This window comes from Andrena cerasifolii, chromosome 10, assembly GCF_050908995.1.
Source record: "Andrena cerasifolii isolate SP2316 chromosome 10, iyAndCera1_principal, whole genome shotgun sequence".
Taxonomy (NCBI): domain Eukaryota; kingdom Metazoa; phylum Arthropoda; class Insecta; order Hymenoptera; family Andrenidae; genus Andrena; species Andrena cerasifolii.
In genome coordinates, this window is record NC_135127.1 from 11,669,308 (window position 1) to 11,694,286 (window position 24,979).

General features: G+C 48.5%; 1 protein-coding gene across 3 annotated transcripts in view; it reads left to right on the forward strand.

Moving 5' to 3' along the window:
* The first annotated feature begins 191 nt into the window (after positions 1 to 191).
* Shg (DE-cadherin) overlaps positions 192 to 24,979 on the forward strand; it is a 90,741-nt gene continuing 65,953 nt past the window's right edge. The window contains exons 1-2 of one of the 3 annotated variants that reach the window (XM_076822315.1): positions 192 to 318; positions 9,929 to 10,222. In XM_076822315.1, coding sequence (XP_076678430.1) covers positions 10,129 to 10,222 — 94 coding nt within the window. In that variant the 5' untranslated portion in view covers positions 192 to 318; positions 9,929 to 10,128. Of the gene's footprint in view, positions 319 to 9,671; positions 9,841 to 9,928; positions 10,223 to 24,979 lie in introns of those variants that run through there. The other 2 variants (XM_076822316.1, XM_076822317.1) reach the window with 2 other exon arrangements.

The window sequence follows — 24,979 nt, forward strand, 5'->3', positions numbered from 1 at the left end:
GTGTAACCTGAAAAAAATTGATAGACGCTCGTGGCAAAGTGTATATAACAATGGCGCATCGAGATCCTTGAAATCTGATTCGAAATTCGCGGGAACTCGATAACTCTGTGCAGAAATGTGTTATTCAGGATGGATCCGGGGGAGTTCCGATACTTCGTGCAAGGAGACGCAGAAACACGAGCGGGCGAGGAGTCGGAAAGTTTCGACGGAAATTGACGGAAAGTGCAAGAGGAAAAGAGGCGGCATCGATCGTTCGGCGTATGATTCGCGTGCTGGGACGTCCAAAGGGATTGATGCGACATCGTTGGATGCACACGGGTACGTAACGGTTTATCGTTCTAGCGAAACAAAAGTGCGATGTATCATTCTCGCGATGGCCCCGCGCGCGGCTGCGTCTGCCGGTATTAAAGAGTTCACGTGTACGATGGTTTGATAAACTCCCATGGAAATGTCTCCGAGGATGCAGCGATAACCATCGGAAGGGGGCGCTATTAGTAAAATTACAAGCTGCGCTAATAACCTCGTTGTTACGAAATATTACTATCGAATTGTCGCACGAAATACAGGGGCACGCGATGCGGCGCACACGCACATTTTTCGCCCTCTAATAAGCCACTCGATTTATCTTTAACGAGCTAAGTAGATTACGCTATTATTTTTTCATTTCTATTCCGACGCGGACGAATCCGTAGCATTCACGCGCACTTTAATTCCTCCGTGAATTGTCGCGGCCATTTCCATAATGTGTGCCAGATTATCCCCTCGGCCCCTCTCGCCCCCCTCGTCCAGTTAATTCCAGCCCCTCACTGGCACATTAATACTATCGTTTCGTTACTGAAATACGCGATTTAATTAACTACATCGGCGTAATAGAAATTCGGTAAACAATAGCGGGCTCGGTGAAATATGAGCGATCGAGTAAACAGGAAACTAACGACAGTCAGCGGGACAGAGGGAGCGGAAGGAGTGTTCTAAACGCAGGATCGCCCGGTTTAAAGATAAAAACGCGTCGCGCTGGCCAAAAGAGATCCCCTCGGCTTCAATTCCGCCATGTTCGGCTGTGCGTTGGTAATGCAATGTCGTTCCGTTCGCTTCCGCTTCGCGTTTCGTTTACTCCTTTACAAAGGCATCGCGCGATGGGAACCGGCCACGCTGACCTTTGTGGCCCAAGTCAAAAGCGTTTTCGGGTCCATTTTTTCGAGCGCTCCACGCGAATCTTCTCGATTTCGGTCGAACGCTGCGGTATCAGAGACGCGATCTCCCTCTCGCTCCACCGTTCCCCTCCCCCCCTGTATATAATAGAAACAGAGTCGCGAACAGAGGAAAATATTCTACGCAGTTTCGCGTTTCCATCAATCGAGATTGGGTTTCCCTGTTCCCGGGCATCCTGCGCGGACTGGTTCAGAATTGAAGCAGAAAGAGTAACCGGGGATGGCTGGCTTAATCGTTCGCGGAACATTGAATTCTTTGGTGAAACGTGCTCGTCGTGTTTGCGGCGTAATAAGCGTAGGGGATCGGTACAGGATCATTACAAAATAGGCAATATACACAATAGATTCGCGGTTGTGTGGAAGAGCCGCGGGTGCTCGGGCTGAATGCGTGTGTTACTGAAAACGTAAACAAAACTAATCGACAGCCAGGTAGGCAGGTACGTTCGTTTGAGGTTGCCAACCATCGACACGCCGGATTTCCCACATCAATTATTCCGTCCTGCAGAAATCTGTTCATTTACAATGTCATTAAATCTCTCTCCCCCCCCCCCCGGATTTTAATAACCATTCAACATCGTACCGGTATCACGGCAATATTATACAGCTCTGGCTGCATTAAAATAGTTCTCGAGGCGAGTCTACCCCCCAGCATATAATTCACGGCAGCTCGAAGAAAACGTTGGCTTTTCCAATTTCCTCCGTGATATTCGCCACCGATTCGCTGATTCGCGTCGGCCAAAGACGAATATCAAACACGTACGCGGAAAATCCGCATACATTAGCCCGTACAAGGGCGATACATCAAAACGTAATTTCGTTTCGCACCTAATGGATATTTCATTCGGCCGGATCGATGGAGCAGCGGTGGTCGCGACGAAGGGCGGCCCACGGAACCGCGATTTCTGCTCCCTCGGGCTTTCGTCACCGCTCTTCTTCCCGCGACACGCGTTTTCCCTTCCGTTCGCCGCGACGGAACGTCGGATTAACGCGCGCGCGCGCGAGAGTCTCTGGTCCACGGAGGCTGCGGAACGATCGAGATTAATTCTCCGCGTACACGGGCTGCCTCGTTCTATAATTTTTCAGAGGATCGCTTTGAATATTTCTTGGCGTTACGCGCGGACGGCGGACGTTTATCCCGACGCTCGCCCCCTCCTCCTGTTTCGATGGCGATTTTTATCCGAGCAGACTTTATTTCCGTAATACGGAACTCTTTCGAAAATGGAACACTGCTCTGATAGGTGGGATTGGAAAATGGTAGAAAGTGGCGGAGTCAGGGGTCGAGTGAAACTGTTAGGTTTTAGGAATAAAAGTTATTTAGCGGACTTTTAAACCATTCTTTTTCTATTTTAAGTTAACTTTGTGTACCTATTAATAGTTTAAGTCTGTTGCAGGACTTCAGGTTTGACAGTTATTTTATATTGGATTTTTAAAAGTTCTGGAGGATCGTATACTTCTCAACAGATATTTAACGGTAAAATATAAGAGTTAGGAATATTTTTTTAAATTAGTATTTAAGGAATTGGAGGCAGAATATAAAAATAGGTACTGGTGCTTCGCTACGGTATTTATTAGTAGATATTGCAGTCAATTTCGAATCTTTGCATTTATTAAGTTTTTCCCTTTGTTTTCTTTTACTCTTCTGCTGAGTTCTTGAAATTTTCCTTCAGCCTGCAGCATTGTAGTGGCAACTCAATGCTGAAAACCTCTTCGAAATTAGACTTTCCCTTCTGATTTAATTTATTTTCGAAAGTAAGTGTAGCTCGCGGATTTTGGAAAAAATGTACGGAATAAAAGTTTCAGTAAATACGCTGCGTTATTTTATAATTTTCACTGAAAATTTTAACAGTTTCGTTCGACCTCTGGTTGATGGGTTTGGCGAGTTTTGTCAGGGTCGTTGTAATATTCATATTACGGTGCAGATGCTATACATGATTATGAGATTGTATCGTTTACGAGTCGTCAACGGCGGTATTACGGTGCGAATGAATCCGTGGAGGACGCGATTCCGTCGGAAGATTGCATCGTTTTCAGTTTACGCTCTCATCGAATTACGCTTTCCATCGATTTTATACGAGGCGGGGGGCGAACGAGCGTCGAAGACGAAGGTGAATGGGCGTCAGGGTGTAACGAAGAATAATAAATGGAAAATTTCGAGGGAAGGGTGGTTCGTTTGACACATCGAGAGGTTCGTTGTCAGCTCTCGGATAGCGGGGCGTTCATAAATCATAGTCCACGCGACAAGGTGTACTGGGTGTTTCAGAATTATAAACATGGAGGATTACGCAACTCCTAAAACGATAGGGTAAACTCGGGTAAGCCCGTGATAGTTTTAGAATTTGTCTGTTGACTGCTAATATTCACATGTTCTGAAAGCGAGTCTACGATATAATGATAGGTCAGGCATCGTACAAACAAATAATAGGTTAGCAGAAATTTACTAAGTATATTTAATTGAAAATATACAAAATTAAATTTTCACGACATACTTTGGTTACTCTGCGATAGCTCTGGTAACTTCGTGATAGTTCTCGCTGGCCCGATATATGTTCACCAGCTACTTGATTATATTATTTTTTATTACTTTATATAATTTTACATTATTTTACATTATTTTACATTATTTTGCATTGTTTTGCATTGTTTTGCATTGTTTTGCATTGTTTTACATTATTTTACATTACTTTACATTAGTTTACATTAGTTTACATTGTTTTAAATTGTTTTACATTATTTTGCATTGTTTTGCATTGTTTTACATTATTTCACATTATTTCACATTATTTCATATTATTTTATATTATAATTATTTTGTATATAATCAATGGTTTCATGATCGTTAGACGTCCGAGACGTAAGGAAGCATTGTTTCCGGTATTGACCATCAGAATTTTTTCAAACAGCGCAATCAGAAACGCATTTAGTCACTTTTCCCAAGCAAAAATAACACTGATGCCTTATTGTATGACAATTTGAAGAGTAACACTTGTAAAGTCTCATTTTACCGTCACTTACCTGCAGTTTTAACTTTCCATTTATCTTCTGAAGCACATATAATACATAAACAAGCGATCGTCCACAACTACCACGAAGAATTTCACGAATAATGCGCTGCTGGAACAAAAACGCTCTCTCACTCTGTCACACTAACTTCAATTGACTAATTCGTTTACCAGAACATAAACTAGAAGACCAACGCTGTCAGTTAGTTTTTGTTCCATCTAAATTGAGTCACACAATTTCGAGTTATAAAGAAATGAAAAAGTATCACGGACTTACCCGAGTTTACCCTACATAAGTGTATTCTTATTATGTTTACTATAATAAAATAATAATAATAATAATAATAATAATAATAATAATAATAATAATAATAATAGTAATAGTAATAGTAATAGTAATAGTAATAGTAATAGTAATAGTAATAGTAATAGTAATAGTAATAGTAATAATAATAGTAATAGTAATAGTAATAGTAATAGTAATAGTAATAGTAATAATAATAGTAATAGTAATAGTAATAGTAATAATAATAATAATAATAATAATAATAATAATAATAATAATGATAATATTAATAATAAATCGACTTTATTCACCACAAACTACATAAATTATCTAACCCCAAAACATTATCTGTCTAATTCATAAAAACACTATCACGTTTAATTCACAAAAATATCAATAATCAGCTGATCTATGATTACAATGATTAGACACTTGTGGGACGCTTACTCCGTAGAGTCGACTCCACCGCAGCTTCTTTTATTTATTTCCTCCGCACCGCCGCTTCTGAAGCAGCCAGTACAGAGTTCACGCGTCGTGCTCATCGACAGGGAGCCCCCGCGGTACTTTTACTCGATATTCAACGCAATCCTTTCGCCATTTCTCGCGCTGCAACTTCCAGTTTAAATGCAAATCCGGGCCGCGGGGTCAGCCCTGTCTTAACTTTAATCGTCGCCGAATCGACTGCCCGGCGATCCCTCGCCCCTGGAGCCAGCCGGTCTAATTTCATTAGGTCGGCTAAAACAAGAGTGGTGGACAGGTGTCCGAGCGGTGGCCACGAGTTATTAAGAAATTTCCCGCGCTTAATTGCAACGAGACCGTTAACTCCCCCGTGCTCCAGCGCCGCCAGTGTACGTTCTAATCTTCCCCCCCGGACGGCTAATGAAAGTCGAAGACAACGCGGCGCGAATTAGGAGGCCCGATCCCTCCGCGTAACGAACGTAGGCGCCGCGCGCGGGGGAAAAAAGAGCGAAGCGCCAGAAACGGCCCAATTACGAATCGTAATTACAGATTCCAGCTGGTCCCGCGGATAGCGATGTCTGATTAACCTCCCCCCCACGGGCCCTCCCCCTTGCTCCCAGCTGCCCCGGCTCTGACGTTGCAAGTTGTTTGCCCCTGGTGCTCGTACCGAGGAGCTAACTAATCGAACGTAGCTGACGGTTGGCTCGGGGAAAATTGCTTCCAGAGAAAGCGAGAGACACCGGCCGGGGTCTCCCTTTTGGGAACGGGACCGTTAATGGGGTTGCGGGGTCGACGGGCCGCGAGCGTGTCCAGCGATTCCGGCTGTTTAGGCGGGGAACGATGAGCATTCTTGATAAACCGAGAGCGGCCCTGTGCCGGCCGACCGATTACACTTCGCTGGATCGAACGGACGCTGCAGCTTTTCGGGCGTGCAGATTGAATTCTAAACGTACGTTGTTTTTCCTTCTCTTTTTAGGCGGGCGGCTGGAGCGGGGGTGGAAGCGATAGGGCGAATTGTGCCGCGGCAAATAGCGTTCGCGCGCGCTGCTCGATGGCACATTGCGGTCTCCATATGCAAATGAACGCGGGGGCACGATACCGAGGGTAATTTACGGGCCGAAAGCGAATATCGCCGGGAAGTGCGTCGCAATTCGGGGCCGAAGGAATACGGCCAATGCGGGGATCCCGCAAGATCGTATTTGTTGTCGAACGCCGCGGGCGAGCGGCGGCGCGAATGTTTTCGCGTGAGAGGGATCGATCACTGGCGAGAGATCACGGAGTAGGTGAAATTTACGGGAGAGACCGTGGTTGAATAGAGCCCGAAGCGCGCCTCGCGCCTTATCGTCCGCGAAAAGGTGTGGCCCCATTATCGGCCCCCTCGATGGCGCGCTTAATATTCCCGTGAATTATTCCTTTCGATCGAGCGCACAGTAGTCGGCGGCGGGCGGCTTCTTTGTTAGCTCGATCGCGGCAATATTGATTTTCCTCGGTGCGTAGGAGCCGGCGGTCGCGGAATGGTAAAAGGAGCGGGGCCATACGTTCCGGGACACGTACTCTAGCCCGAGTCTCTTCTGTCAACGTTGCGTATCCAGGAAAATATCCTCCGCTCCGCCGACGGCCGAGGGAAGCTCGAGTGCGAGGAGAAGGTGGGGCCAATTTCGTCTTCGTTTACCGTAGCCCGAACGAGGAAAGTGTACGAAAGCTGCAGAGGACGAACAGCGGACAGTAGAATAAGGGAACAGCGGTAGCGTCGCAGAGTGATCGGAATAGGGGTAGTAGGTGACAATCGGGCCATAAGCGAACTTTCTCCTATCGAAATCTACCGAATGCATGCTACTTGCTCAATATTCAGCAGCCCCGAAAATGAAAATATTAATAAAACTTGTTGGAGTTCAACGAGTCTCAGTGTTAGGACTAAGGGGCTGCGTTTCTCTTTTTCTGGAGAAGAGGGGCGAAGGGTCTTGACCGGGGCATAAGGTGACGACCGTAGCCAGTCTGAAAATTGTGACCAAACCGTGCAGATCGCGTTCCGTCTCTTAAAGTTTCTTTTTTCTTGTATACTTTTATATATAACCAACTAACATTAATACGTGGACACACTGTGTATTGTCTATCTATACAATAAACCATAGTTGTGTTTATAGTGTGACATTTATTTTCAACCTCTGCGGAGTGATTTCCAACAAAACTTAATAAAAATTGTTATTTGGACGAACGCTTAAAATTGCACATTTTAAAGATAGCATTTTTCACAAGAAAAATACTGCTTCTCTATCTGATATTTTCTCTCCGGTTTTTTTCTAGAATCAAGAGCATTCTTTTGCGTTAAGAATTAGCGCCGTTAAATAAAAATTACTGTTCATAATGTATTCAAGAAGTAACGCCCAATGATATAAAGAGAATTGTCAAAGTTGTTTACAGTTGACAAGGAATATCTTTCAACTTCCATCGAGTTCCACGTTCTAACCAATTGGAATATTTTCAGCACACCTTCTTCTACGGAATCGTGCATAGATAATTTCCCTCTGCAGCCCACTCTTTAAATAATTAATTAAATAATTAATGTTTAAAACTGGCAGCGTTGCGTCATTTTGCGTAGGCACGTTCGTTCGTATCCGTCGTGTTATCATTGTATTACAAAGGGTTTTTAGCTGTAATAATAATAATAAATTAATAATAATTAATTCAACTGTAGATTCCGTCGCAATTTCTCATAGCACTATTTCACTTTTCCTTATAACTCGGAAGCGAATAGTTTCCCCAATAATTTTTCATTCAAACCACTTAAAGAGCATTAACTAAGGTACCAACTAAACAAAATTCAATTTTTCTTATCTTAGAGAAGTTAAAAAAGTTGTAAAATAAATAAATTATTAAATGTAAAAAATATTAAATTTTACATCATTAGAAAGGGATAATTGTTTCCTATTTTTTCGCGCTAATTTCATTGCGATATCTTTTATAGTTTACAAGTTATACACGAATCTCCCCTGTTACCCCTATTCCGACCACTGTGCCCTGTAACGATGAGCCATCGAATAACGATTCCAGGTATCGCGGCGCCCCCACCCCGCGATCTACGGATGACGCGCTGCATTCTTCGCCGAGAGAATTTCCGCCAAGACCTCGACGGAAGAGGAGGAACTCGGCTGCCCCCGCGACACGCTCCGACCAACTTCCCGGGCCCCCTTCGATCGGCAAACCGCGGCACTTGCAACTCCTGACCGAGAGTCGCGATCGAAAAATAGTTGGAAACTATATTGGCACCTCCGGCTCGCCTCCGCCCTCCGTCTTCCCCTTATCGCTGACGTTTCCAAACCTCAGACGAACCCTCCCTCGGGCTTCGGTCGAGCGTTCCAGCTCGAGTTCGGTAATGAATGGAATCGAAGGGAACTGTATCTTTCATGGACCCCTCGCCCGTCCTCCGCGCCTCTTCTAAACGTCACAGCGCGTCCATAAAGCTCGCTGTCAGATTCCCGGCAACAGGTTGATGGCCGTGGAAGTATGACACCTCTGAAAAGTGCCGGTCGATCGATCAGTGGCAAGTTTTTCCGCTGAATTTATCCAACGTCGATCTTCCCTTGGACAAGCTCCCTCGAGCTTCCAACGTTTTAACGAGTTTGATTTCGGACCCCGTGGAATTCAATTAAACTAGCCTCGGGGTCCCGAAGGATCGGGAGCGCGGGTCTCGGAACCGATGGAAAGGTCAATTAGGTGCGCGACTTGGCGCTTACAGTATTCTCGGTTGAAACGTTCACGCTCTGGGAAGGTGCCCTTGATCCCAGCTGTAGCTTATTAATCGAGCGCCACCTCGCCTATCGTCAGGCGAAGAATAAACGCCGGAGGACTTGGGGAATCCTGCGCTGCATTCTGATCCTCGCAGTGCACGGGCAAACTACGTGCCGCGACAAAAGTACGCACGGAGAAATTAAAAGAGGAAAAACCAGAGCCACGGTGCTAAGGAACGGCGAGGGGCCAGGGGGGGCGCTAATTCCCTAGGAAATCACTATAATTACGGTAATTTCTCGGGCATAAACGTGCGCTGGATGCGACACCGTGCGATCCGGGAGTTATTAGCGCTCCGCCTTTCGGAAAATGTCCACGTTCTCCCCGGCGACGGTTACGATAAAACGCGCTTTACAGACAATCGCGTGTGCAATCGTGGTGCAAACGTGATTATGTTGTTGAAACTGGGTGGCGGTCGCGCGAGCCTTCCGCTACCGCTGCTCCCAAATTCGGTGATTCATCCGACCGTATTCCCTCGGCGACTCGTTCCCGGAAAGAAAGCCAAAGGCGCTGACTTTCACGAGGCACCTATCCTCCCTCGATACTTCGGTTCCGAAAAATCCGAAGCAGGTGCGTTGCAGCGGTGCATTTCAAGCGGGCGAGGAAAAAAAGGCGGTTTAATTCCAGCGGCGGGGCAATCAATGTCGGTCCTCGAGTGTCGATTAAACAAACAGATCCCAGTGGTGCTGCAATGAAAATCGAACCGGCGGGGAAAAAAGAGGAAAATAGAGAAAGAAGCGCGAGGCTCGCCGGATCGACAGCCGTTCCTGAGGGAAGATCAACAAGTAGTTAGTGGTGGGGAAAGGTCTGTTTGTATGCTGGCGTTGGGATTGGCAGCGCGGGGGTTAGCGGTGTGGAGGGGCTGTCGGCTGGTCGGTCGGGGAGAGGGGAGAGCGAGGGAGAGAGAGAGAGAAGGAGCGAGCGCGGGTTGTAGAGTATTCGGGGCAGGCGGGCAGACAAGCGAGCGGACAGGCAGGCAGCGGGTAAGCGAGCAGGCAAGGTACCGTCGCGAACGAATCGCGCGTCCTCGTCGTTCAGTCGGGTAGGCGCGTTTGCACGGCGTTGATCATCGGTACAGCGTTCGCGCGTGTTGTGCTCGGTGGTAGCGTCTAACAAGTCCCTCCGGTCCGGTCGGTATTTTGGGTGCGCGAGAGTGTAACGTGTGTTCTGTTCCTCACTGGATAGAGAGAAGCGGAGAGGGATCGTGAGAGCCATGTGCGCCGGTGATGTACTCTAGCGACTGTTGAAGCGACTGTGGTCAGAGCAGAAGGACGGGTTTCCACCGGTGGAGACTAGCAGGGAGGCGCGAGGAAGGAGAGAACGGCCGCGGACGATCCAGCCGCGAGGAAGGCGAAGCTGCGTGGCCAGTAGGATTTACAAGGGAAACATGTCGCGGGGAGAAGCTGGCCCATTGATCGCACGGACCTGGGCAAGGCCCCGGCGTCTCTTGCTGTCGTTTCTGCTTCTCTGGGGAACTATCGGTGAGTGGATTATGCCTTTCCAGACGTTACTACGACGCGATGCTACTCGCGACCGTGGACGCGTGTGCGTGTCGGTGTGGTACGCGCCGCTGCGTCCGTGCACGCGAGGTACAAGGAGCGATGCGTGTGTGTGGGACGTTTTATCTCGCCGCGCATGCGCGGTCGCTCGTCGAGTGCGTCGACGAGGCCAACCGTACAATCATGGTGGGGCGAGCTCTGGGGCCTCAGGCCTCGTTCGTAAATATCGACCCACGATCGCGTATGCACGTACGTTTCCTTAGCGTTTCGAATATCCGTTCTTTCAATTCCTCGAGCCGAAATATCGCGTTAGTAAGCCTCGCCCACGAGGACACCTGTTCGGGTGGGATCAAGCTATCGCATCGCGCGCATTAGACTGCTAGATCGTTGGAAGTGAACGGCTGGGAAACGCGATAAGAGAGAGAGACACTGTCGGCCTGGGCCGGACGCGCAGACCACGACGTCTTCTTTCCACTTTCGTAATCCAAAACCAGTAGCCCGCCTCTGTTTTTCTTGGCGAGAGATATCGGATAGCAAGGTACATATCGGGTCGAGCGATACGAAACGCGTAGCCTGAGAGAACTGGGGGACACGTAGCGAGATAGTAGTACCTGTGACACTTTCGTAGAAAGGTGCGCGCGTACACGCTTCGGTTCGTGGGAATTTTCGAGCGCGGGATTAACCCGCGCGTCATTCCAGCCGCGCTGTCGTAAAATTGAGAACCCATGGGAACGACGTTCGGGCCAGCGGCGTCATTAGAAACAGGACTTTTCGAATCTCGTATCTTTCCCCACGGCCGCCTCGGCTTTAAAAGAGCGACTTCGACTCCCGTAGGAATATCCTCCGGTTCCTCGCGTCGCGCAGCGTCGCCTTAGGGGCGCCCGAACGACTCAGGTATCGTCGAATAGAATTTCATTGTTGCTTTCTCGGGGACGCTCGCATAAACGTGGAAGGGCAGGAGACAAAGATCCGCCGAGACGTTTACCTGGAAGTCTCTGCCCGCCGTCCCTCGGCGTCTAGGAAACTGGAATCCAACGTAAACTGTCCCGTCGACCTCCCGACTAATTCACAGTCGCGAAATTCACTCCGCGTTGAAATTCTCGGCGATTACACGTTCGGGGCCGGGTCTTGTTGCAGCCAAGTTTGAAGTGACGCGAGATGTACAAGTGGAGTGGACGGAGAAAGAACCGCCGAAAGGGGACACTTATTTGCCCTCGTGGCGTCTTTTCCACCCCCGGGCGGAAGAAAGTGGCGCGGACGGGTGGGACGGCAGCGTTAGTTCGATAAAGCTAAACTCGTTAATCGACGCGAGAAAGAGATTCGTTTGGACGTGGCACGGCGGAGGCAATCAGGGTCGCGTTCCATTTCGTCGAGTTAGCCGCATAAGGATTCGGGGGTCTGTGGAGAAGAGTGAGATTCGAGAGGCCTTCGAGGAACCTTACTCGGCGTAATCTTAAACCACTGCCAGCCGATTTCGAAGTGCTCTCGCGGTGCATTCCTCGGATTTTTCCCCCTCTCCGCCTCTCCCCTTCCCCGCTCCCTCTCCGCCCCTCTCCGAGTCTTTTCCTTCCCACGAAAGAATGTAGCTTTAAGCTGCAGCAACAGCACAGCGCGCACGCCACGCAGTATGGCTTCCTTCTTTCCCCTCTCTCGCGTCCCTCTCTATCTCTCCGTTGCTGTTTCTCATCTCCTCGAAGAAGACGTTGGACCGTGAAACGGACGTAAACAAACCGATCTGTATTATGCAAAGCGGTCCAGCACGGCAAAGACCGATTCGAGAGGAGGAGCGCGCGCCGACGACCGCGCTTTCTGTCGCCCCGAGGAATCGCGGAGCGAAGCGAAGCCATCGGGGCGAGAGGGGCAAGGCCCGCAGGTTTTCGTCGTTGTACTTTTAAAGCGCCTCGGTTCACGACTTATTTTAGCGTCGATTTTATCCTCACCCCCGCGGCCTAACATTATCGCATTACGCGCAAGTGGGGCGGAATTTAAATAGAATTATTTACCGCGCTTAATCGCCTGTCGGACGAAAGCCGTCGCTTTATTTCTGCGCCGATGTCCGGATTCCGCTACGTCGCGCGGCTGTTTGTCAGCGGATGGCACAGTGGTCGGGGGAAGGTTAATGGTCTATCGAATGGTGTAGATCGCGTAGCGAGCGCTGCCTTACTCCGAGGGGTGTTTTATAGCCCGCTAGACGTTATTAGATCGTTCGATGCTACTTTGCCCCCACCGCGGGTCGCTCGAAATCCCCAGCCAATGTCGAAAAGTTCCACGAGCTCGCCGCCGGCTCCGTGGAATATCCGCGCGACTATTTTGCTTCCTTCCCTGCCAGAAGGTCCGCGTTCAGAATGATTCTTTCATAGAGAGCGGCCCCCTTTATTCCGCCGTCAAAGAAGCATCCCTCCCCCGGACCGGGTCGAGATTACGTAAGGAGAAATCCGACCCAGGATATCAATCCCCCGCGATCCTGTCTGCTCTTTGTGGAAAAATTAAACGGATTCGTCGGCGGGTATCGTGGATCTCTACCGGGCTCTATATCTCCGCGCGACGAGCTCTCCCCGTGCTTTCAAAGAGGCTCCCTCGAAAATTCTGCGCTGGAAAATCGAGGACGGTCCTCCACCGATCCAGTATTTGCACGGCAGTCGCGAGCGAAAAGTAAATTCGATTCCGCGGCCGAAGAAATCGCCGCTGGGAAGGGTTAAACAACGAAGCCGAAACTTTCGGCTAACCGAAGGGAGAGAGAGAGGTGGGAGCTTTAAAAAGCTTTGCTCTCGGCACCAAGGAACTTCCCTGAGAAATCAGGAACGGGAGGGATGGGTGTGGGAGTCGAAAGAAAATCGATCGAATTGGTGGCTGGATCTCGGCGCTCGCTGCGTTGCCTCGCGTTTTAAGGATCCCTGATTTTCCCTGGGTGATCGCTGAATGGGAAGCATGTGGCGGATGGGACGGTGGAAGGAAATAAATTAGGAGGAGCAACGTGATCGGCGAAGAAAGGACCGGTCGCGTCGTGGCACCGGGGAACAATAAAGACGTAGAGGGAGGCCGAAGGAAGAAGACACAAGGCTGGGAGTGCTGGGACACGACGGTTAGAAGGAACCTGGAGAAAGGGCAGGGAGAGGAGAGAGAGAAGTCGAGAGGACAAAGAGCGGGCCGGGGTCGCCGGCCGTTTGTCGTAGGTGCAGCCTGTACAGAGGCCCCAGTGTCTTTCAGTTTACGGCTCCGAACTAACGACCCTTCACGGAACCCTTTCACTGCACCCGCGAAGCCTCCGTAAAACTTACCGCGGGCCGATGCTCCGTGGCAGCGTAAGTAACTTTCCCCCCGATCCACCGGAGGATCGATGGACGCGGAAGGATAAACAGCTCCGCTGAGAAATGGGCGGGGGGTTTGAGAGCCGCTGCTCCGTAGGACCCGTAGGTGGGCCCACAAAGCGCGCTCTGCTGCCAATTTCTCTCGAAGGAACTGAAGCTAATCGCGCTCGAGTTGACGTAATCTCTGGCGATAAGCTGGCGTCGATACCGTATCTGTGATAAAGCTTGGAAACGCCGCGCGTTCCACGGCGTCTCCCAGCGTCGTCGCCTTTGCTGCCAGCCTTTCGGCGTATACCTGAGCGCGGTGGAAAATTTTCTGGGCCGCTTTGTCGCTGAAAAATTTCATCTCCGCGGCGCGTGCTCCGCTCGCTAACTAAACCACCGAATTCCGAACAGTCTTCTGGAAACCAGCGTGCACACGAGCCTTGACGAATAGGTGTGTCCAGTAGGGGCGTTCTTGTTAGAGCGCGGGTGCGATCATTATTCTTCAGTTTCGCCGTTTATAATTAGCCAGTAGCTACTTTCTTCCCTGTCCCTCCGAAGTTTCCATTCCTCTGGCGCGATTCGCGGAGTTGGAAGTCCCTGAAAGTCCCAGAAAGTTGCTCAGCCGCGCGTAGAGTAGATCTCGAGGCGACTTGAATTGTGTCGGCCAGGGCGGGAGGGAGAGGAGGCGGTGGATTGAGGAGTGATTCATCCTCCGCGATGTGTAATACGTTCTCGTCGCTTCGCGTGAAACCCCGTCGAGAATGACGGAGATTTTGTTCCTGGTATGTATCCGTTCGTCGACAGGCAGCTGCGCTCTCTGTCCCGGGTCTGTGGAGTTGCCACCCCCAAGCGCAAATTTTTATAAAATAGAAACTGGCTTCGTTTGTCTACCCTTCGAAATAAAGTTGTTATTAACTCGTTATTAGCGCTGATGACAAATTACTTAATTTGGTCATAACTCTTTTTTTGTGGGGTGGACTTAAGGGGGGGTGACGCTTTGTTGGGTCGAAAACAGAGTTGGGCAGAATGTAATCTAATTACAAATCGCAAATTACGATTAAACTGTAATTGTGTAATTAATTACACTTTATTTTCTGTAATTGTTAATTTAGGTAGTTGACCGTTTGATTTTGTCAGCTATCTAAATGAACGATTACTGAAAATAATGTCTAATCAATTGCACAATTACAGTTTAATCGTACTTTGTAATTTGTAATTAGATTACACTTTGCCCAACTCTGGTCGAAAAATAGGTAATTCTTTGTGAATTTTTGCTGCAAAAACGGTTCGACAAATTAATTTGAGGTTTGGCAGGCTGTTTTATTGTATCTTGAACTCTTGTTCTGAATTTTTGTGGGACAGTGAGAAAAAAATCATGGCAGATACAGAGAGGGGGTTGAAAAATAATCGGGTAGCCTTGGCGTTTACAAAAAGTTCTGTAAGGCTTATCAGAAACATAAAAAAGAAAAGGGATTCTTAAACTATATGAAAGTGGCTATGGGTGGTAGTAGATGCATTAAGAAAAATAAAAAAATGTTAAAATGGCAGCCTTTTGAAGAAGATGAAGCGGCCTGATTCGAGTGTGAGAAAGGTTTTGCCTGGAAATCGGGAAAACTTCTTTAAATAAAAAAGGAACGGTAGCAGATACGGCAATAAATCTACTACCACCCATAGTTACATTCATATAGTTTAACAAACTCTTCTTCTTTTTGTGTTTCGGATAACCCTTACAGTACTTTTCGTCAACACCTGATTATTTTTCAACGCTCTCTGTATCTGCCATGTTTTCGTTTTACTGTCACACAAAAATTCTGAACAATAGTTCAAGATACAATAAAACAGCCTGCCAAACCTCGGATTAAATTATCGAACCGTTTTCGCGCAAAAAATTCATAAAGAATTACCTACTTTTCGGCCCAGCGAGGCGCAATCCTCCCCTAATCCTGTTTCTATTTTATAAAAATTTGCACCGGGGGTGCCGACTTCGCACACCTCTCTGTCCCTCTTTTACCCCAGCTTTCCGAAGCTCGACGATCGTAAGGGATGCGTGTCCCTGAATCATTGGCGGCACGGCGAACTTGTACGACACGATGCTCGAAATTCCGAGTGGGATCGGGTGCGGCTTGTGGACGACTAACGGTGGAGCGAACGGGAATCGAAAGGGAGTGCGAGCAATCTGGGGAAGGAGGGTAAACCGTGAATGAGAATAGGCGACTAGGGTGGAGTCTGAAGGTGGTCTTGTGTTTCGTGAACTGTTTCGAAGGGAGACCCTTGACACGTTCGGTGGATTTGAAAAATTCAGTTGCATTTCATTTCCATCGCTGGTGGAACGGCACCGCGGCACCGATCGAGCTTTCGACATGAACAAATCTTTGTTCGCAATTAACAGCTTGTGTCGCGCGTGGCCAGGCTTCTATTCGAATCGCTTTGTGCGCGCGAAATTCACTTTAAACTGGTTCCGTTCAATCTCGCGGAAACACTCTGTATTCGACATATTTTTTTTTGTCACCGCAATCGCTTCGTGACGCGTCAATCAAAATCACTCAGCGACGCGCTGATATTAACCGTTTTGTTTCCCGCCCCCGCATCTTTCGACTCGCCTAGTGCCGCGTGATCGAAATCATTTCGATCCCTTTTTGCCAGCCGGCGGTAGCCAAGCTTCCGTCGATGATGGCCTGATTCGATGCGTTACTTGAAGAGGAAACAGGGGAAGGACAGGCGTGTAAGGTATAGCGTATGGAGGAACATAGTATTTGGTACGTAAAGTGATTCTCTCGAGGAAATTCTGCCACTACAGGCCCACAGCTGCTTGTCCATTTTAGCGTGCTCAGACTTTGATCGACTGCGATGATGGAGGAGGCTTCAAGAACGGTACCCTCCAATCTTCTCCACATCCTAACAAACGTGGACGCCACGAACGAACTGTTACAAAATTTCACGGCCTTCTTCAACCCCCTCTTCTTCATTCTCAATAAAAAATTAATTATTTTATCCGAAACTTCCACCGGCATAAATTCTCGGCGTTCAGCGGTACACGATAATTGGGCCTACCTACAATCAGTTAGGCAGAAAGCTACCAACCCTTGCAAATTTGCGACTAACAAGGAAAGATCCCGAATTCGAAAATTCAAAAAATTCTGAAACTTTGCGAATATGTAGGGGATTTCCTCCGGGTTGCAACGCGATTTTTGTTTGCTGCCCAAATTCACTCGAAGGGGGTGAATTCACCTCTGAAAATTCGGCTATTTTCAGATTTTGTGTTATAACTCGCGAAATGTAAGGGATAGAAAAAAAGTTTCGAGACAAAAGTTACTTCTTTTAATTAAATCTAGCATTTGGTGGAAAAATTATTTCAGTGCTCACCAGTTATAACACAAAATCGGAAAATAGCCGGATTTTCAGGGGTCAATTACACCCCCTTAGAGTGAATTTGGGCAGCAAACAAAAATTGTTTTGTAATCAGGAGGAAATTCCCTACATATTCACGAAGTTTCAGAATTTTTTGAATTTCCGGGTTCGGGATGCTCCCTTGTGAGTAGGTAAATTTAGTTTGAAGATTTTAATTGTTAAAGAAAAGTAGCTTTATTTCTATTTTCTATTTGGGTATATTTTATTTCTACTTATTTTGTTACAATGCTGGTTTAATGAGCTATTTAATAGTGAGCAGTGTTATTAATATTATTTTAAATTTTACTTATCTACTTAAATAAAATAAATACACAAATTACTTTAATTTTATTGCAGCTTTCGTTTCTTAAGCCTAAAATAGAACTACGGCTTGGTAGTTTTAATAATAAAATTTCACAGAGTTGCTCCATGGGTTGTTAATTTATAGCAAAATAAAATTCCCAAAATTCTAGGAACCGCACCGCGTTTAACTAATTTTTGTAATTTCGTGGGTCGGTGGTTTTCCGCGTAACTAGGCCCGATTGCTCCTCCTTTCACAGCCCCCACAAAAGCAGCCCTCCTGATCAACACTATCCACCGCCAGGTTCATCTCTGAATGCATTTACTCGCCGACTATATTTCCTCAAAGCACCGTGCTCGAAGAGCAGTTCAGCCTCGGTTTAGCGGCATTAATACGTGTAATTCATGTCACCCGTATTATCGTCGAATCTGTTCTAATTGGTCGTTGTCAAGGGGCAGGGGGTGGGGCGCAGGGGCGATCGAGTTCAGTACACCAAGGGGGGAGGTGGGCGACGGTGACGCGGACTCGCGAGGCGAAATACATTTGCATTTGAAAATCGTCCGTCAGCCGTTTATGATGAACGGGATTCGTGACACGCGCGGACAACCGATGTGATTCGCGTGCAGATTTCCTAGCCCCGCGTGCCCTGTTTAATCCACCACCCACGAGCGCCTTGCACAAGACTTCCACGTATCGCTTCGCCGGCCGAAATCGACTGACCCACATCCAGCTGTTCTTTTTCTCTTCTTCCTCTTCCCGAAGGGCGGTTGCGTGCGGTCGACGCTCGAGAGCAGGACGCAATTAATTTTAATTAATACCGGCCGGCCTGGAAAATACATTTCCCTGGACAGTCGATGCTAGATAACTACCGCTGATAACGACAAAGCGCGGAGTAAATCTCACCCCGCGCGTGAGGAGCCGCTGGCCGACGAATTCGCGACGATCTCGAGGCAAGATTGCGCTCGCGGAAATCGCGTAAACAACCGCGTTATCGAAACTTCCTACCCCCCCCCCCCCCAACCCTCTCCGCCCCCTGCAATATTTATCCGTCGTTTCGGATAATCCGGCTATCCGAAAGAATTACGCCGAACGGCGCTACGTGAGATGTTCGGTCGCGATTATACGGAGAGATTGCAAATAGACGGAGGGTTGGCTGCTGGAATCTCGAGCAGGGCGGAAAGCTCCCTGGAAATTCAACGGCGGAGGTGCCGCGGCCGAAAAATTAGCGCGTTCCTCCCCGCCTCGAGCGCTCCTCGGGCGCAAAGTTTGCGCGTCCCTACGCGAAGCGAGCGTCAGACGACTTGCTGCGTTCATAGTTCTAATTACCCGCGCGAGGGACGCCGGGGGAGAAAGAGACAGTCGCCCTTCCAGCCTCGCGCCGTTTCCTCCCCGAATTAATAACTCACGGCCCGCTTAATTCCTCGCTGTTTCGCGAGAGATCGACCTCGGTCTCGCGATGATCTAGCTACCCCTGAAAATTCCCGCCACCGAGTACCTGCAGTTTAGTCGGCACTGAAAAAGAGCGGGAGCAACCCTCCCCGGGTTGCTGCGGATTCATGAAAGGTAGCCGCGAAAGAGAATTTAGAAGGGTGCAACTCTGCTGCGGGAAGCTGGCAAAATGAACGACTAGGCATTGGCCGTGGTTGAGTTTCTCCTTCCTTCGTCTGCTTTCACCTTAAAATTCATCTTCCTCGGGGAGAGTCGAGCGTAACGAGCTTCTTTCCTCGACAATTCCATATAGACACCGCGAAGGCGAGTTTAATCGAGCGGCAAGGGAGCCGCGCGTCTAGAAGTTGGCCCGTTGACGGAGGCCCGAGGTTTTAGGGTGATCTGACGTCTCCTAATCTTCGTGGAAGGCAACGGTATCGAGCTGGAACGGTTGCCTCTAATCGACCGTTTTTATCGTGCCCGGTCCCTGGCCGTTGTTAGCGCATTCAACCCCATTTAGCTTCAACTTTTACGACCTCGGTATCCGTAAAGGAAAGCGAGTTATATCTGCTTCCGTTCGTGTCCCGATAGTTTACCGAGGGAAGATTTCATTCCGCCGCGCACGAAAACAGCGAGGACGCGCGTCCCGCGGCATCGAAGATCGCGCGGAACGTTTATCGACCAGCTGCGAATTGAAACTGCCTTAGTCGAATCGGCGAGAGCAAGCCTGGGACGCGCGGTCCTGGATTTTCTCCGCAGCCCGAGCCGTCGTGGAATTTCCTCGGTTTAACCTTAGTAGTCGGAAACGCGGAGTTATTAAACGTCGTAACTTGGCGTTGGTGCTCGGTCGCACGCTCCATCAAGCTCTTCTTACAATTAGTAGATCCATTACTGGGAGCTGAGTCGAGGGCTGCGGGACGGGCTGCGCCAGTATGTAGCAACGAGGCCTGGGGAGCTTCTAGCGAAAGGAAACTCACAATTTCGCGAATACCACATTTCAAGCTGAAGCGAAGCGTAATCCAAATTGGAGGCAAGGTTTCGTCGTCATAAGTCGCCGGGTGGATTTAGGATCGCGGAAAGAGGGACGTAGAGGGAAAATCGAAAGGGAGTAGTCTTCTGCTTAGCTCGTAAGTAGGAATTAAAAAGTTGCGAGAACGAAGGAGCAGCAAGATAATGTCCCGGCGGCCGGGGGCGGTAAGTTTCAAAGCGAAGGATTGAAGGGGAAAAGAGGTTTCGCCAGCAACACGATAAACTCTCGTTTTCCTCCGGGTCTCTGGTTGCAGTAGGGTAGACCGGGGGCGGTAGTAACAGGGAGGCGAATGTAACACGCTAACTATCTCAAAACATACGATAAATATTAACGCCAATTTTGGATACATGATGGGCAATGGCTTTTGGAATATACACATCCATGCATTAGGAGTATAGATTCGCAATGGACATGCATAGTGAAGAAAATAACGTTTCGATATACTAAAGTAAGTTTTTCTTACTGAATTAAAATTGTAGAGGAAGTGGTGCAAATATGAGCTGGGGTTTAAAGGGGGGTAGTTGAAGTATTAGATCGTAGTGGGTGCTTCGCTACATCGGCAAAGGTGTAAAAGTACGACTGACAAGGGAAGATCTCGAACCCGAAAATTCAAAAAAATCTGAAACATTGTGAATATGTAGGGGATTTCCTCCTGATTACAGTGCGATTTTTGTTTGCTGCCCAAATTCATTCTAAGGGGGTGACATTAACCCCCGAAAAATCGGCTATTTTCCGATTTTATTTTGTAACTCGCAATCTGTAAGAGATAAAAAAACAGTTTCAAGACAAAAGTTACTCCTTTTGATTAGTACTATCATTAGGTAACTTGCAATCTTAAAGTTCACGAGTTATAACACAAAATCGGGAAATAGCCGGAATTTAAGGGGTCAATTTCACCCCCTTAGAGTGAATTTGGGCAGCAAACAAAAATTGCGTTGTAATCAGGAGGAAATTCCCTACATATTCACAGAGCCTGAGAATTTTTTGAATTTCCGGTTTCGGGATCGTTCCTTGTGAGAAAGAAAAGGAGCTGTGGGAAATAGATAATGGCTTTTGGAATCTGAAAGACTTCACCGGTATGTTGGTTATATTTTTTTAACAATAACCTAGTGAACTAAGAGTTAATGTGTTATGGGCACTATATTGTTGACATTGTGAACTTGTTTTCCCATAATTTTTTATAATAAATAGCATCGCGTAGTATGACATTCAGCGACGTTGAAAATCATCAGAGGGGGCACCCAGATGACGAGGATGCGAGTTGTATGTCTTGCAGAAGACTTTTCTCTAAAAGCACAGAGGGAGAACTTTTGGTGAATTATTTTCAGTGTTATACATGGGCACACCATGCCTGTCCAGGTGTTGAAAAACACATATGCATCTTTGACTACTGTAAATACACCATCACCATCTAAGTTTATTTTTCTTAGCATTTTGGACATGTTTTAAAAAGATTCAGCTGAAAATGTGCAGTTTTCACTGTTCTTTTAGATTATTTTAATAGTAGCTCATATTTAGACCCCATTTTCAAAACCGAAGATTTGTACTGCTACTTTAAACATAGAATTTGAAACAGAGATTACTTTTCCACCTTATTTCACCTCCGTATAATAAATTAAACATAATGAACATACAGACTCAAGTGTCAGATGATAAAACTCTTCAACAGGTGTGGCAAAAATCCTGAAATAAAAGTGGTAGCCCATATTTAAACCACTTCCTCTAATATAATCACTCCCTTTGCAAGTATGTGCTAGTTCGATATTTTAATCCGTAATTCGACCTTTTCTCAAACTAGTATCGATCGTTACTCAGCACTTTTAAGCGTCTCGTTCGTCAAAATTTATAATTTAAGTTTGAAAGCATGGTCGGGGGAGATTGTAACATCGGCAGTCGAGGTCGGTTTTACCGCAACAGAACTGAATAGTGACAGAGAAGGCGAATAATATTATCTTGTTTGCATGGAATCCTATTAGCACAGCACAAGCAAACCAAAAGAAAAATACGTGCAATATACTGAATGTAAGGATCGAGCAGATGAAGAACGTACCAGCCAAAACGTTTTCTTTATATCTGCCACAATTGCAGTACCGCGTAATTGGTTATAGATTTTACTTTTTCCATTTATTATTATAAATTAAATCAAGAAATATTTTAATTTTGTAAAGTCAAATTTGTGCTACTATCGACTCCATGCAGTGTTACAACCGACCCGGGGTTAGGGACGGTTGTAACACTTTACCCGCTTCTCATTTTTTATTAATAACTTGGATACTACTTGACATATACCGAAACTGCTTTCAAATAAGAGTTTTTGTTGAAAATGCAACAGTTCCTGCGTAATCGTATTCCAAAGTCAAAGTGTTACTGCCGCCCCCGGTCTCCTCTATCGAGCGGGTCGACGCGAGATCTCGATACCGGCACCGCTATCTGGACGTTAGTCGAAAGCAGCTTCTTTCCTCCCCTCAGCTTCCTCCCCTCGAGGTTGCTCTTGATACGGGTATCAGGGCGAGTGTTTACATTGTTATTACCTCCTCATTGTCAGCCGCGGTTCCTCGTCTTTTATTCCAGCGCGATCAACCGCAAACGTCTCTGGGACCAAGCGCCGCGGAGCTACTCTTATTGTCCAACCGCACCGAGCCCGGTGCATAAACGTATAAACGCCGATCGGCGAGCAGAGGGATCTCGAACGGTAGAGTAGCGTCGCGTCGCCTGGTCCGTGGACCGATTCAGCGTGGCGCACTCGACGCCGCCTCCTCGACGTCTCTCGTCTTGCCTAACCGTGAATATCGCTTGCCTCCGCAGAATTTCCACGTCTTTACGCCCTTAGTCTTCCCTCTGCCTCCTCATCGCCCCGTTTCCTCTTCTCTCCCCTCGAGAGAGTGTGACGCCTCGACAATTAAGAGGGAGAAATTCTTCCTCGGCGGACTGGATCAGTATACAACAGGCGACCATTAATCCTCCTCGCCATATCTCGACGAGACTCACGCGGCGGTGGTTTAAGAGACTTCACGTGAATTCGTTGCTAGACGCGAGCCATTGGGATCACCTGGTTGGAAGGAAGCCGAGGTCAGCGACTGACGCGCTAGCTGCAGTAGCCACTCGCTAGCCAAGTACTGGCTTTCCCAGCTCCGCAACTATTATAGAAATGCTATATAAGCTGACGCTTGTACCGGTACCAGCTCTTCGTCTTCTTTCCAGTTAACGTTCCCTTCTCTCCCCGGCCGCCCCGCTCGTTGCGTGGCTGGCTCGCCGCGGTTAAGCCGCGCGCAGGTTTCCGAGAGGACTCTAGACGAGCCACGGTCGCTTTAACTGGCTCCCCGTTGGAGAGACCGCGTCCCGGAATGCCGAAGAATTCCAGGTTCACAGTGGATTTGATTCGAATCTTCCCGAGCCACTTCTTGAAGCCCGGGAGACGGTGGCTGTTTCCACTTGTCTGGAGATAGTCCTCGCACGGTTTTACGTGCTCCCCTCGAAGGACGAGTCGGACACGACGCGGCGAAGGATCCGCGCGGAGAGCCGAGCGTCGCGTGCAACGGGGAAAAGAAGAAGACGATGACGAAAAAGCCGGTTGCGCAGGGTATGCGGTTACCGTAGAATGCAACTGGCTCCGAGAGGCAATCTTCACGGACACGCGGTTGCAGCGTCGTTGCATACGCGCGGAGGGCCGCAACCTTCTCTCTCTCTCGCGCTCTACAGCGTGCCCGCGCGCTCCGTCGATCCTTTACGCGTTCCTCCGCCTTTCCGCGCTATTTTCCCCCGGCGAGCACTTCTTCAGCGAGCCTTCAAAAGAGCCCAGCATCCCTGGGATTTCCGCGAGAGAACCTGCCTCCGGCTAACTAACCGAAAAAATTGGTTACGCGCACCGTGAAAGTGATCTTTTGGATATTTATATCCGCTGATTACTGCGCTTTACGACGGCCCTTGGAAAGCTCGGGAGCTTTTAGAACAAGCGGGATCCGAATATGACTCTTTTTAGCAGGGAGTCGCTGTTCCCGCGCGTTTCCGTATCGATTGGCGGAGGACGCGAGGGGGTTGCCTCGGAAATGTCAAAGGGCGTAGAGCTTTCGATAGCCTGCATCGATAGGGCTGCAAGCTTTTTCTTTGACCGTGTCGCGCGCACTAGTACAGCGACGCTTCTCTCGCCCTCCCTCTCTATTGTCACTTTGCGACCAGTAGTCGCCTAACCCGTCGTTCATTTAATCAAAGCGGAGAGCACGGAAGAAAGACGATTAAGGGGTAGCTCGGCGGGCGCGACGAGCGTGAAAGAGACGGAGGCTCTGGCAGGGGTCGAGGGGGAGGGGCCCTCCGGTGCTTTTCGAGCCTCGCCTCTGCCGGCAGTCAAGACGAACGAATTTCCTGTCGCCGATGAAAGACCCTCTCGATTACAGGATGACTAATCCAGGAAGACGAGCCGGGGCCGATTCATCGACGGCGCTGGAAACCGCCCGCCGCGACGCGCCCCTCCTGATTGCAAAGGGGTCGCGGTTTATTTTCTAATTCCTTCTCGCCCGATATCGCGGCGCTCGACAAGTTTAAGAGGGGCTGGCTCCTTTACGAGAGCGCAATCCACGCGGAGGGAAGAAGCCCTTGCCGCGGGAACGGGGCCCCGTGGCGTACCTACTGCTCGTATCTCTCGATTACGATTTTACGGTTAACCGACCGTCGCAAGGCGAAACCGTCGTTGCATCGCGCGCGCATATTCCGCCGCTGCGAGTCAGTCGGACGTTGAACGCGGAAACAGGATGATTTCTCGTCGCGAAGGCGTGTTCTCCCCCATTGATGTTCCCAAGTATCAGGTGCACGCGACGAGATCCGTCCGCGCAATATTCTAATGCGTTGCGCCTCGGAACACTGTCCGGGTCTCCCCGCGAAAGAGTTGCAACGAAATTGCAGCGTATCGCTGCTCTCCGGCTGTCGAGCGGGGAGAAACGAAGCTGCCAGTCAAACCTAGGGAATATTAGCTGACAGGGGAGTGCTGCGCTGCTCGGGAGAACAGTTGATTAGAACGTTAGGCTGATTGCGAGCCCTATAGCGGCGCGCTTGGAACAGGATCGCGGGGGTCGAATTCGAAACGGGTGACCGCGGAATATCGTCCTCCTTTCGATCGCATTAACCTGATACGCAAAGTTACTCCAGCCGCGCTGACCAGTCGATAAACCCTGTCGCCGTCGAGGCTCCGCGAAAAATTCCGCGCAAGCAAGTTCCCTGATTTATGGCCGCAGTGTGTACTCGAGCCCTCGCTAATTTCGTACGTTCCACTCCGGGATTAATCATCGTAGCTCGCATTACGCGCCTCG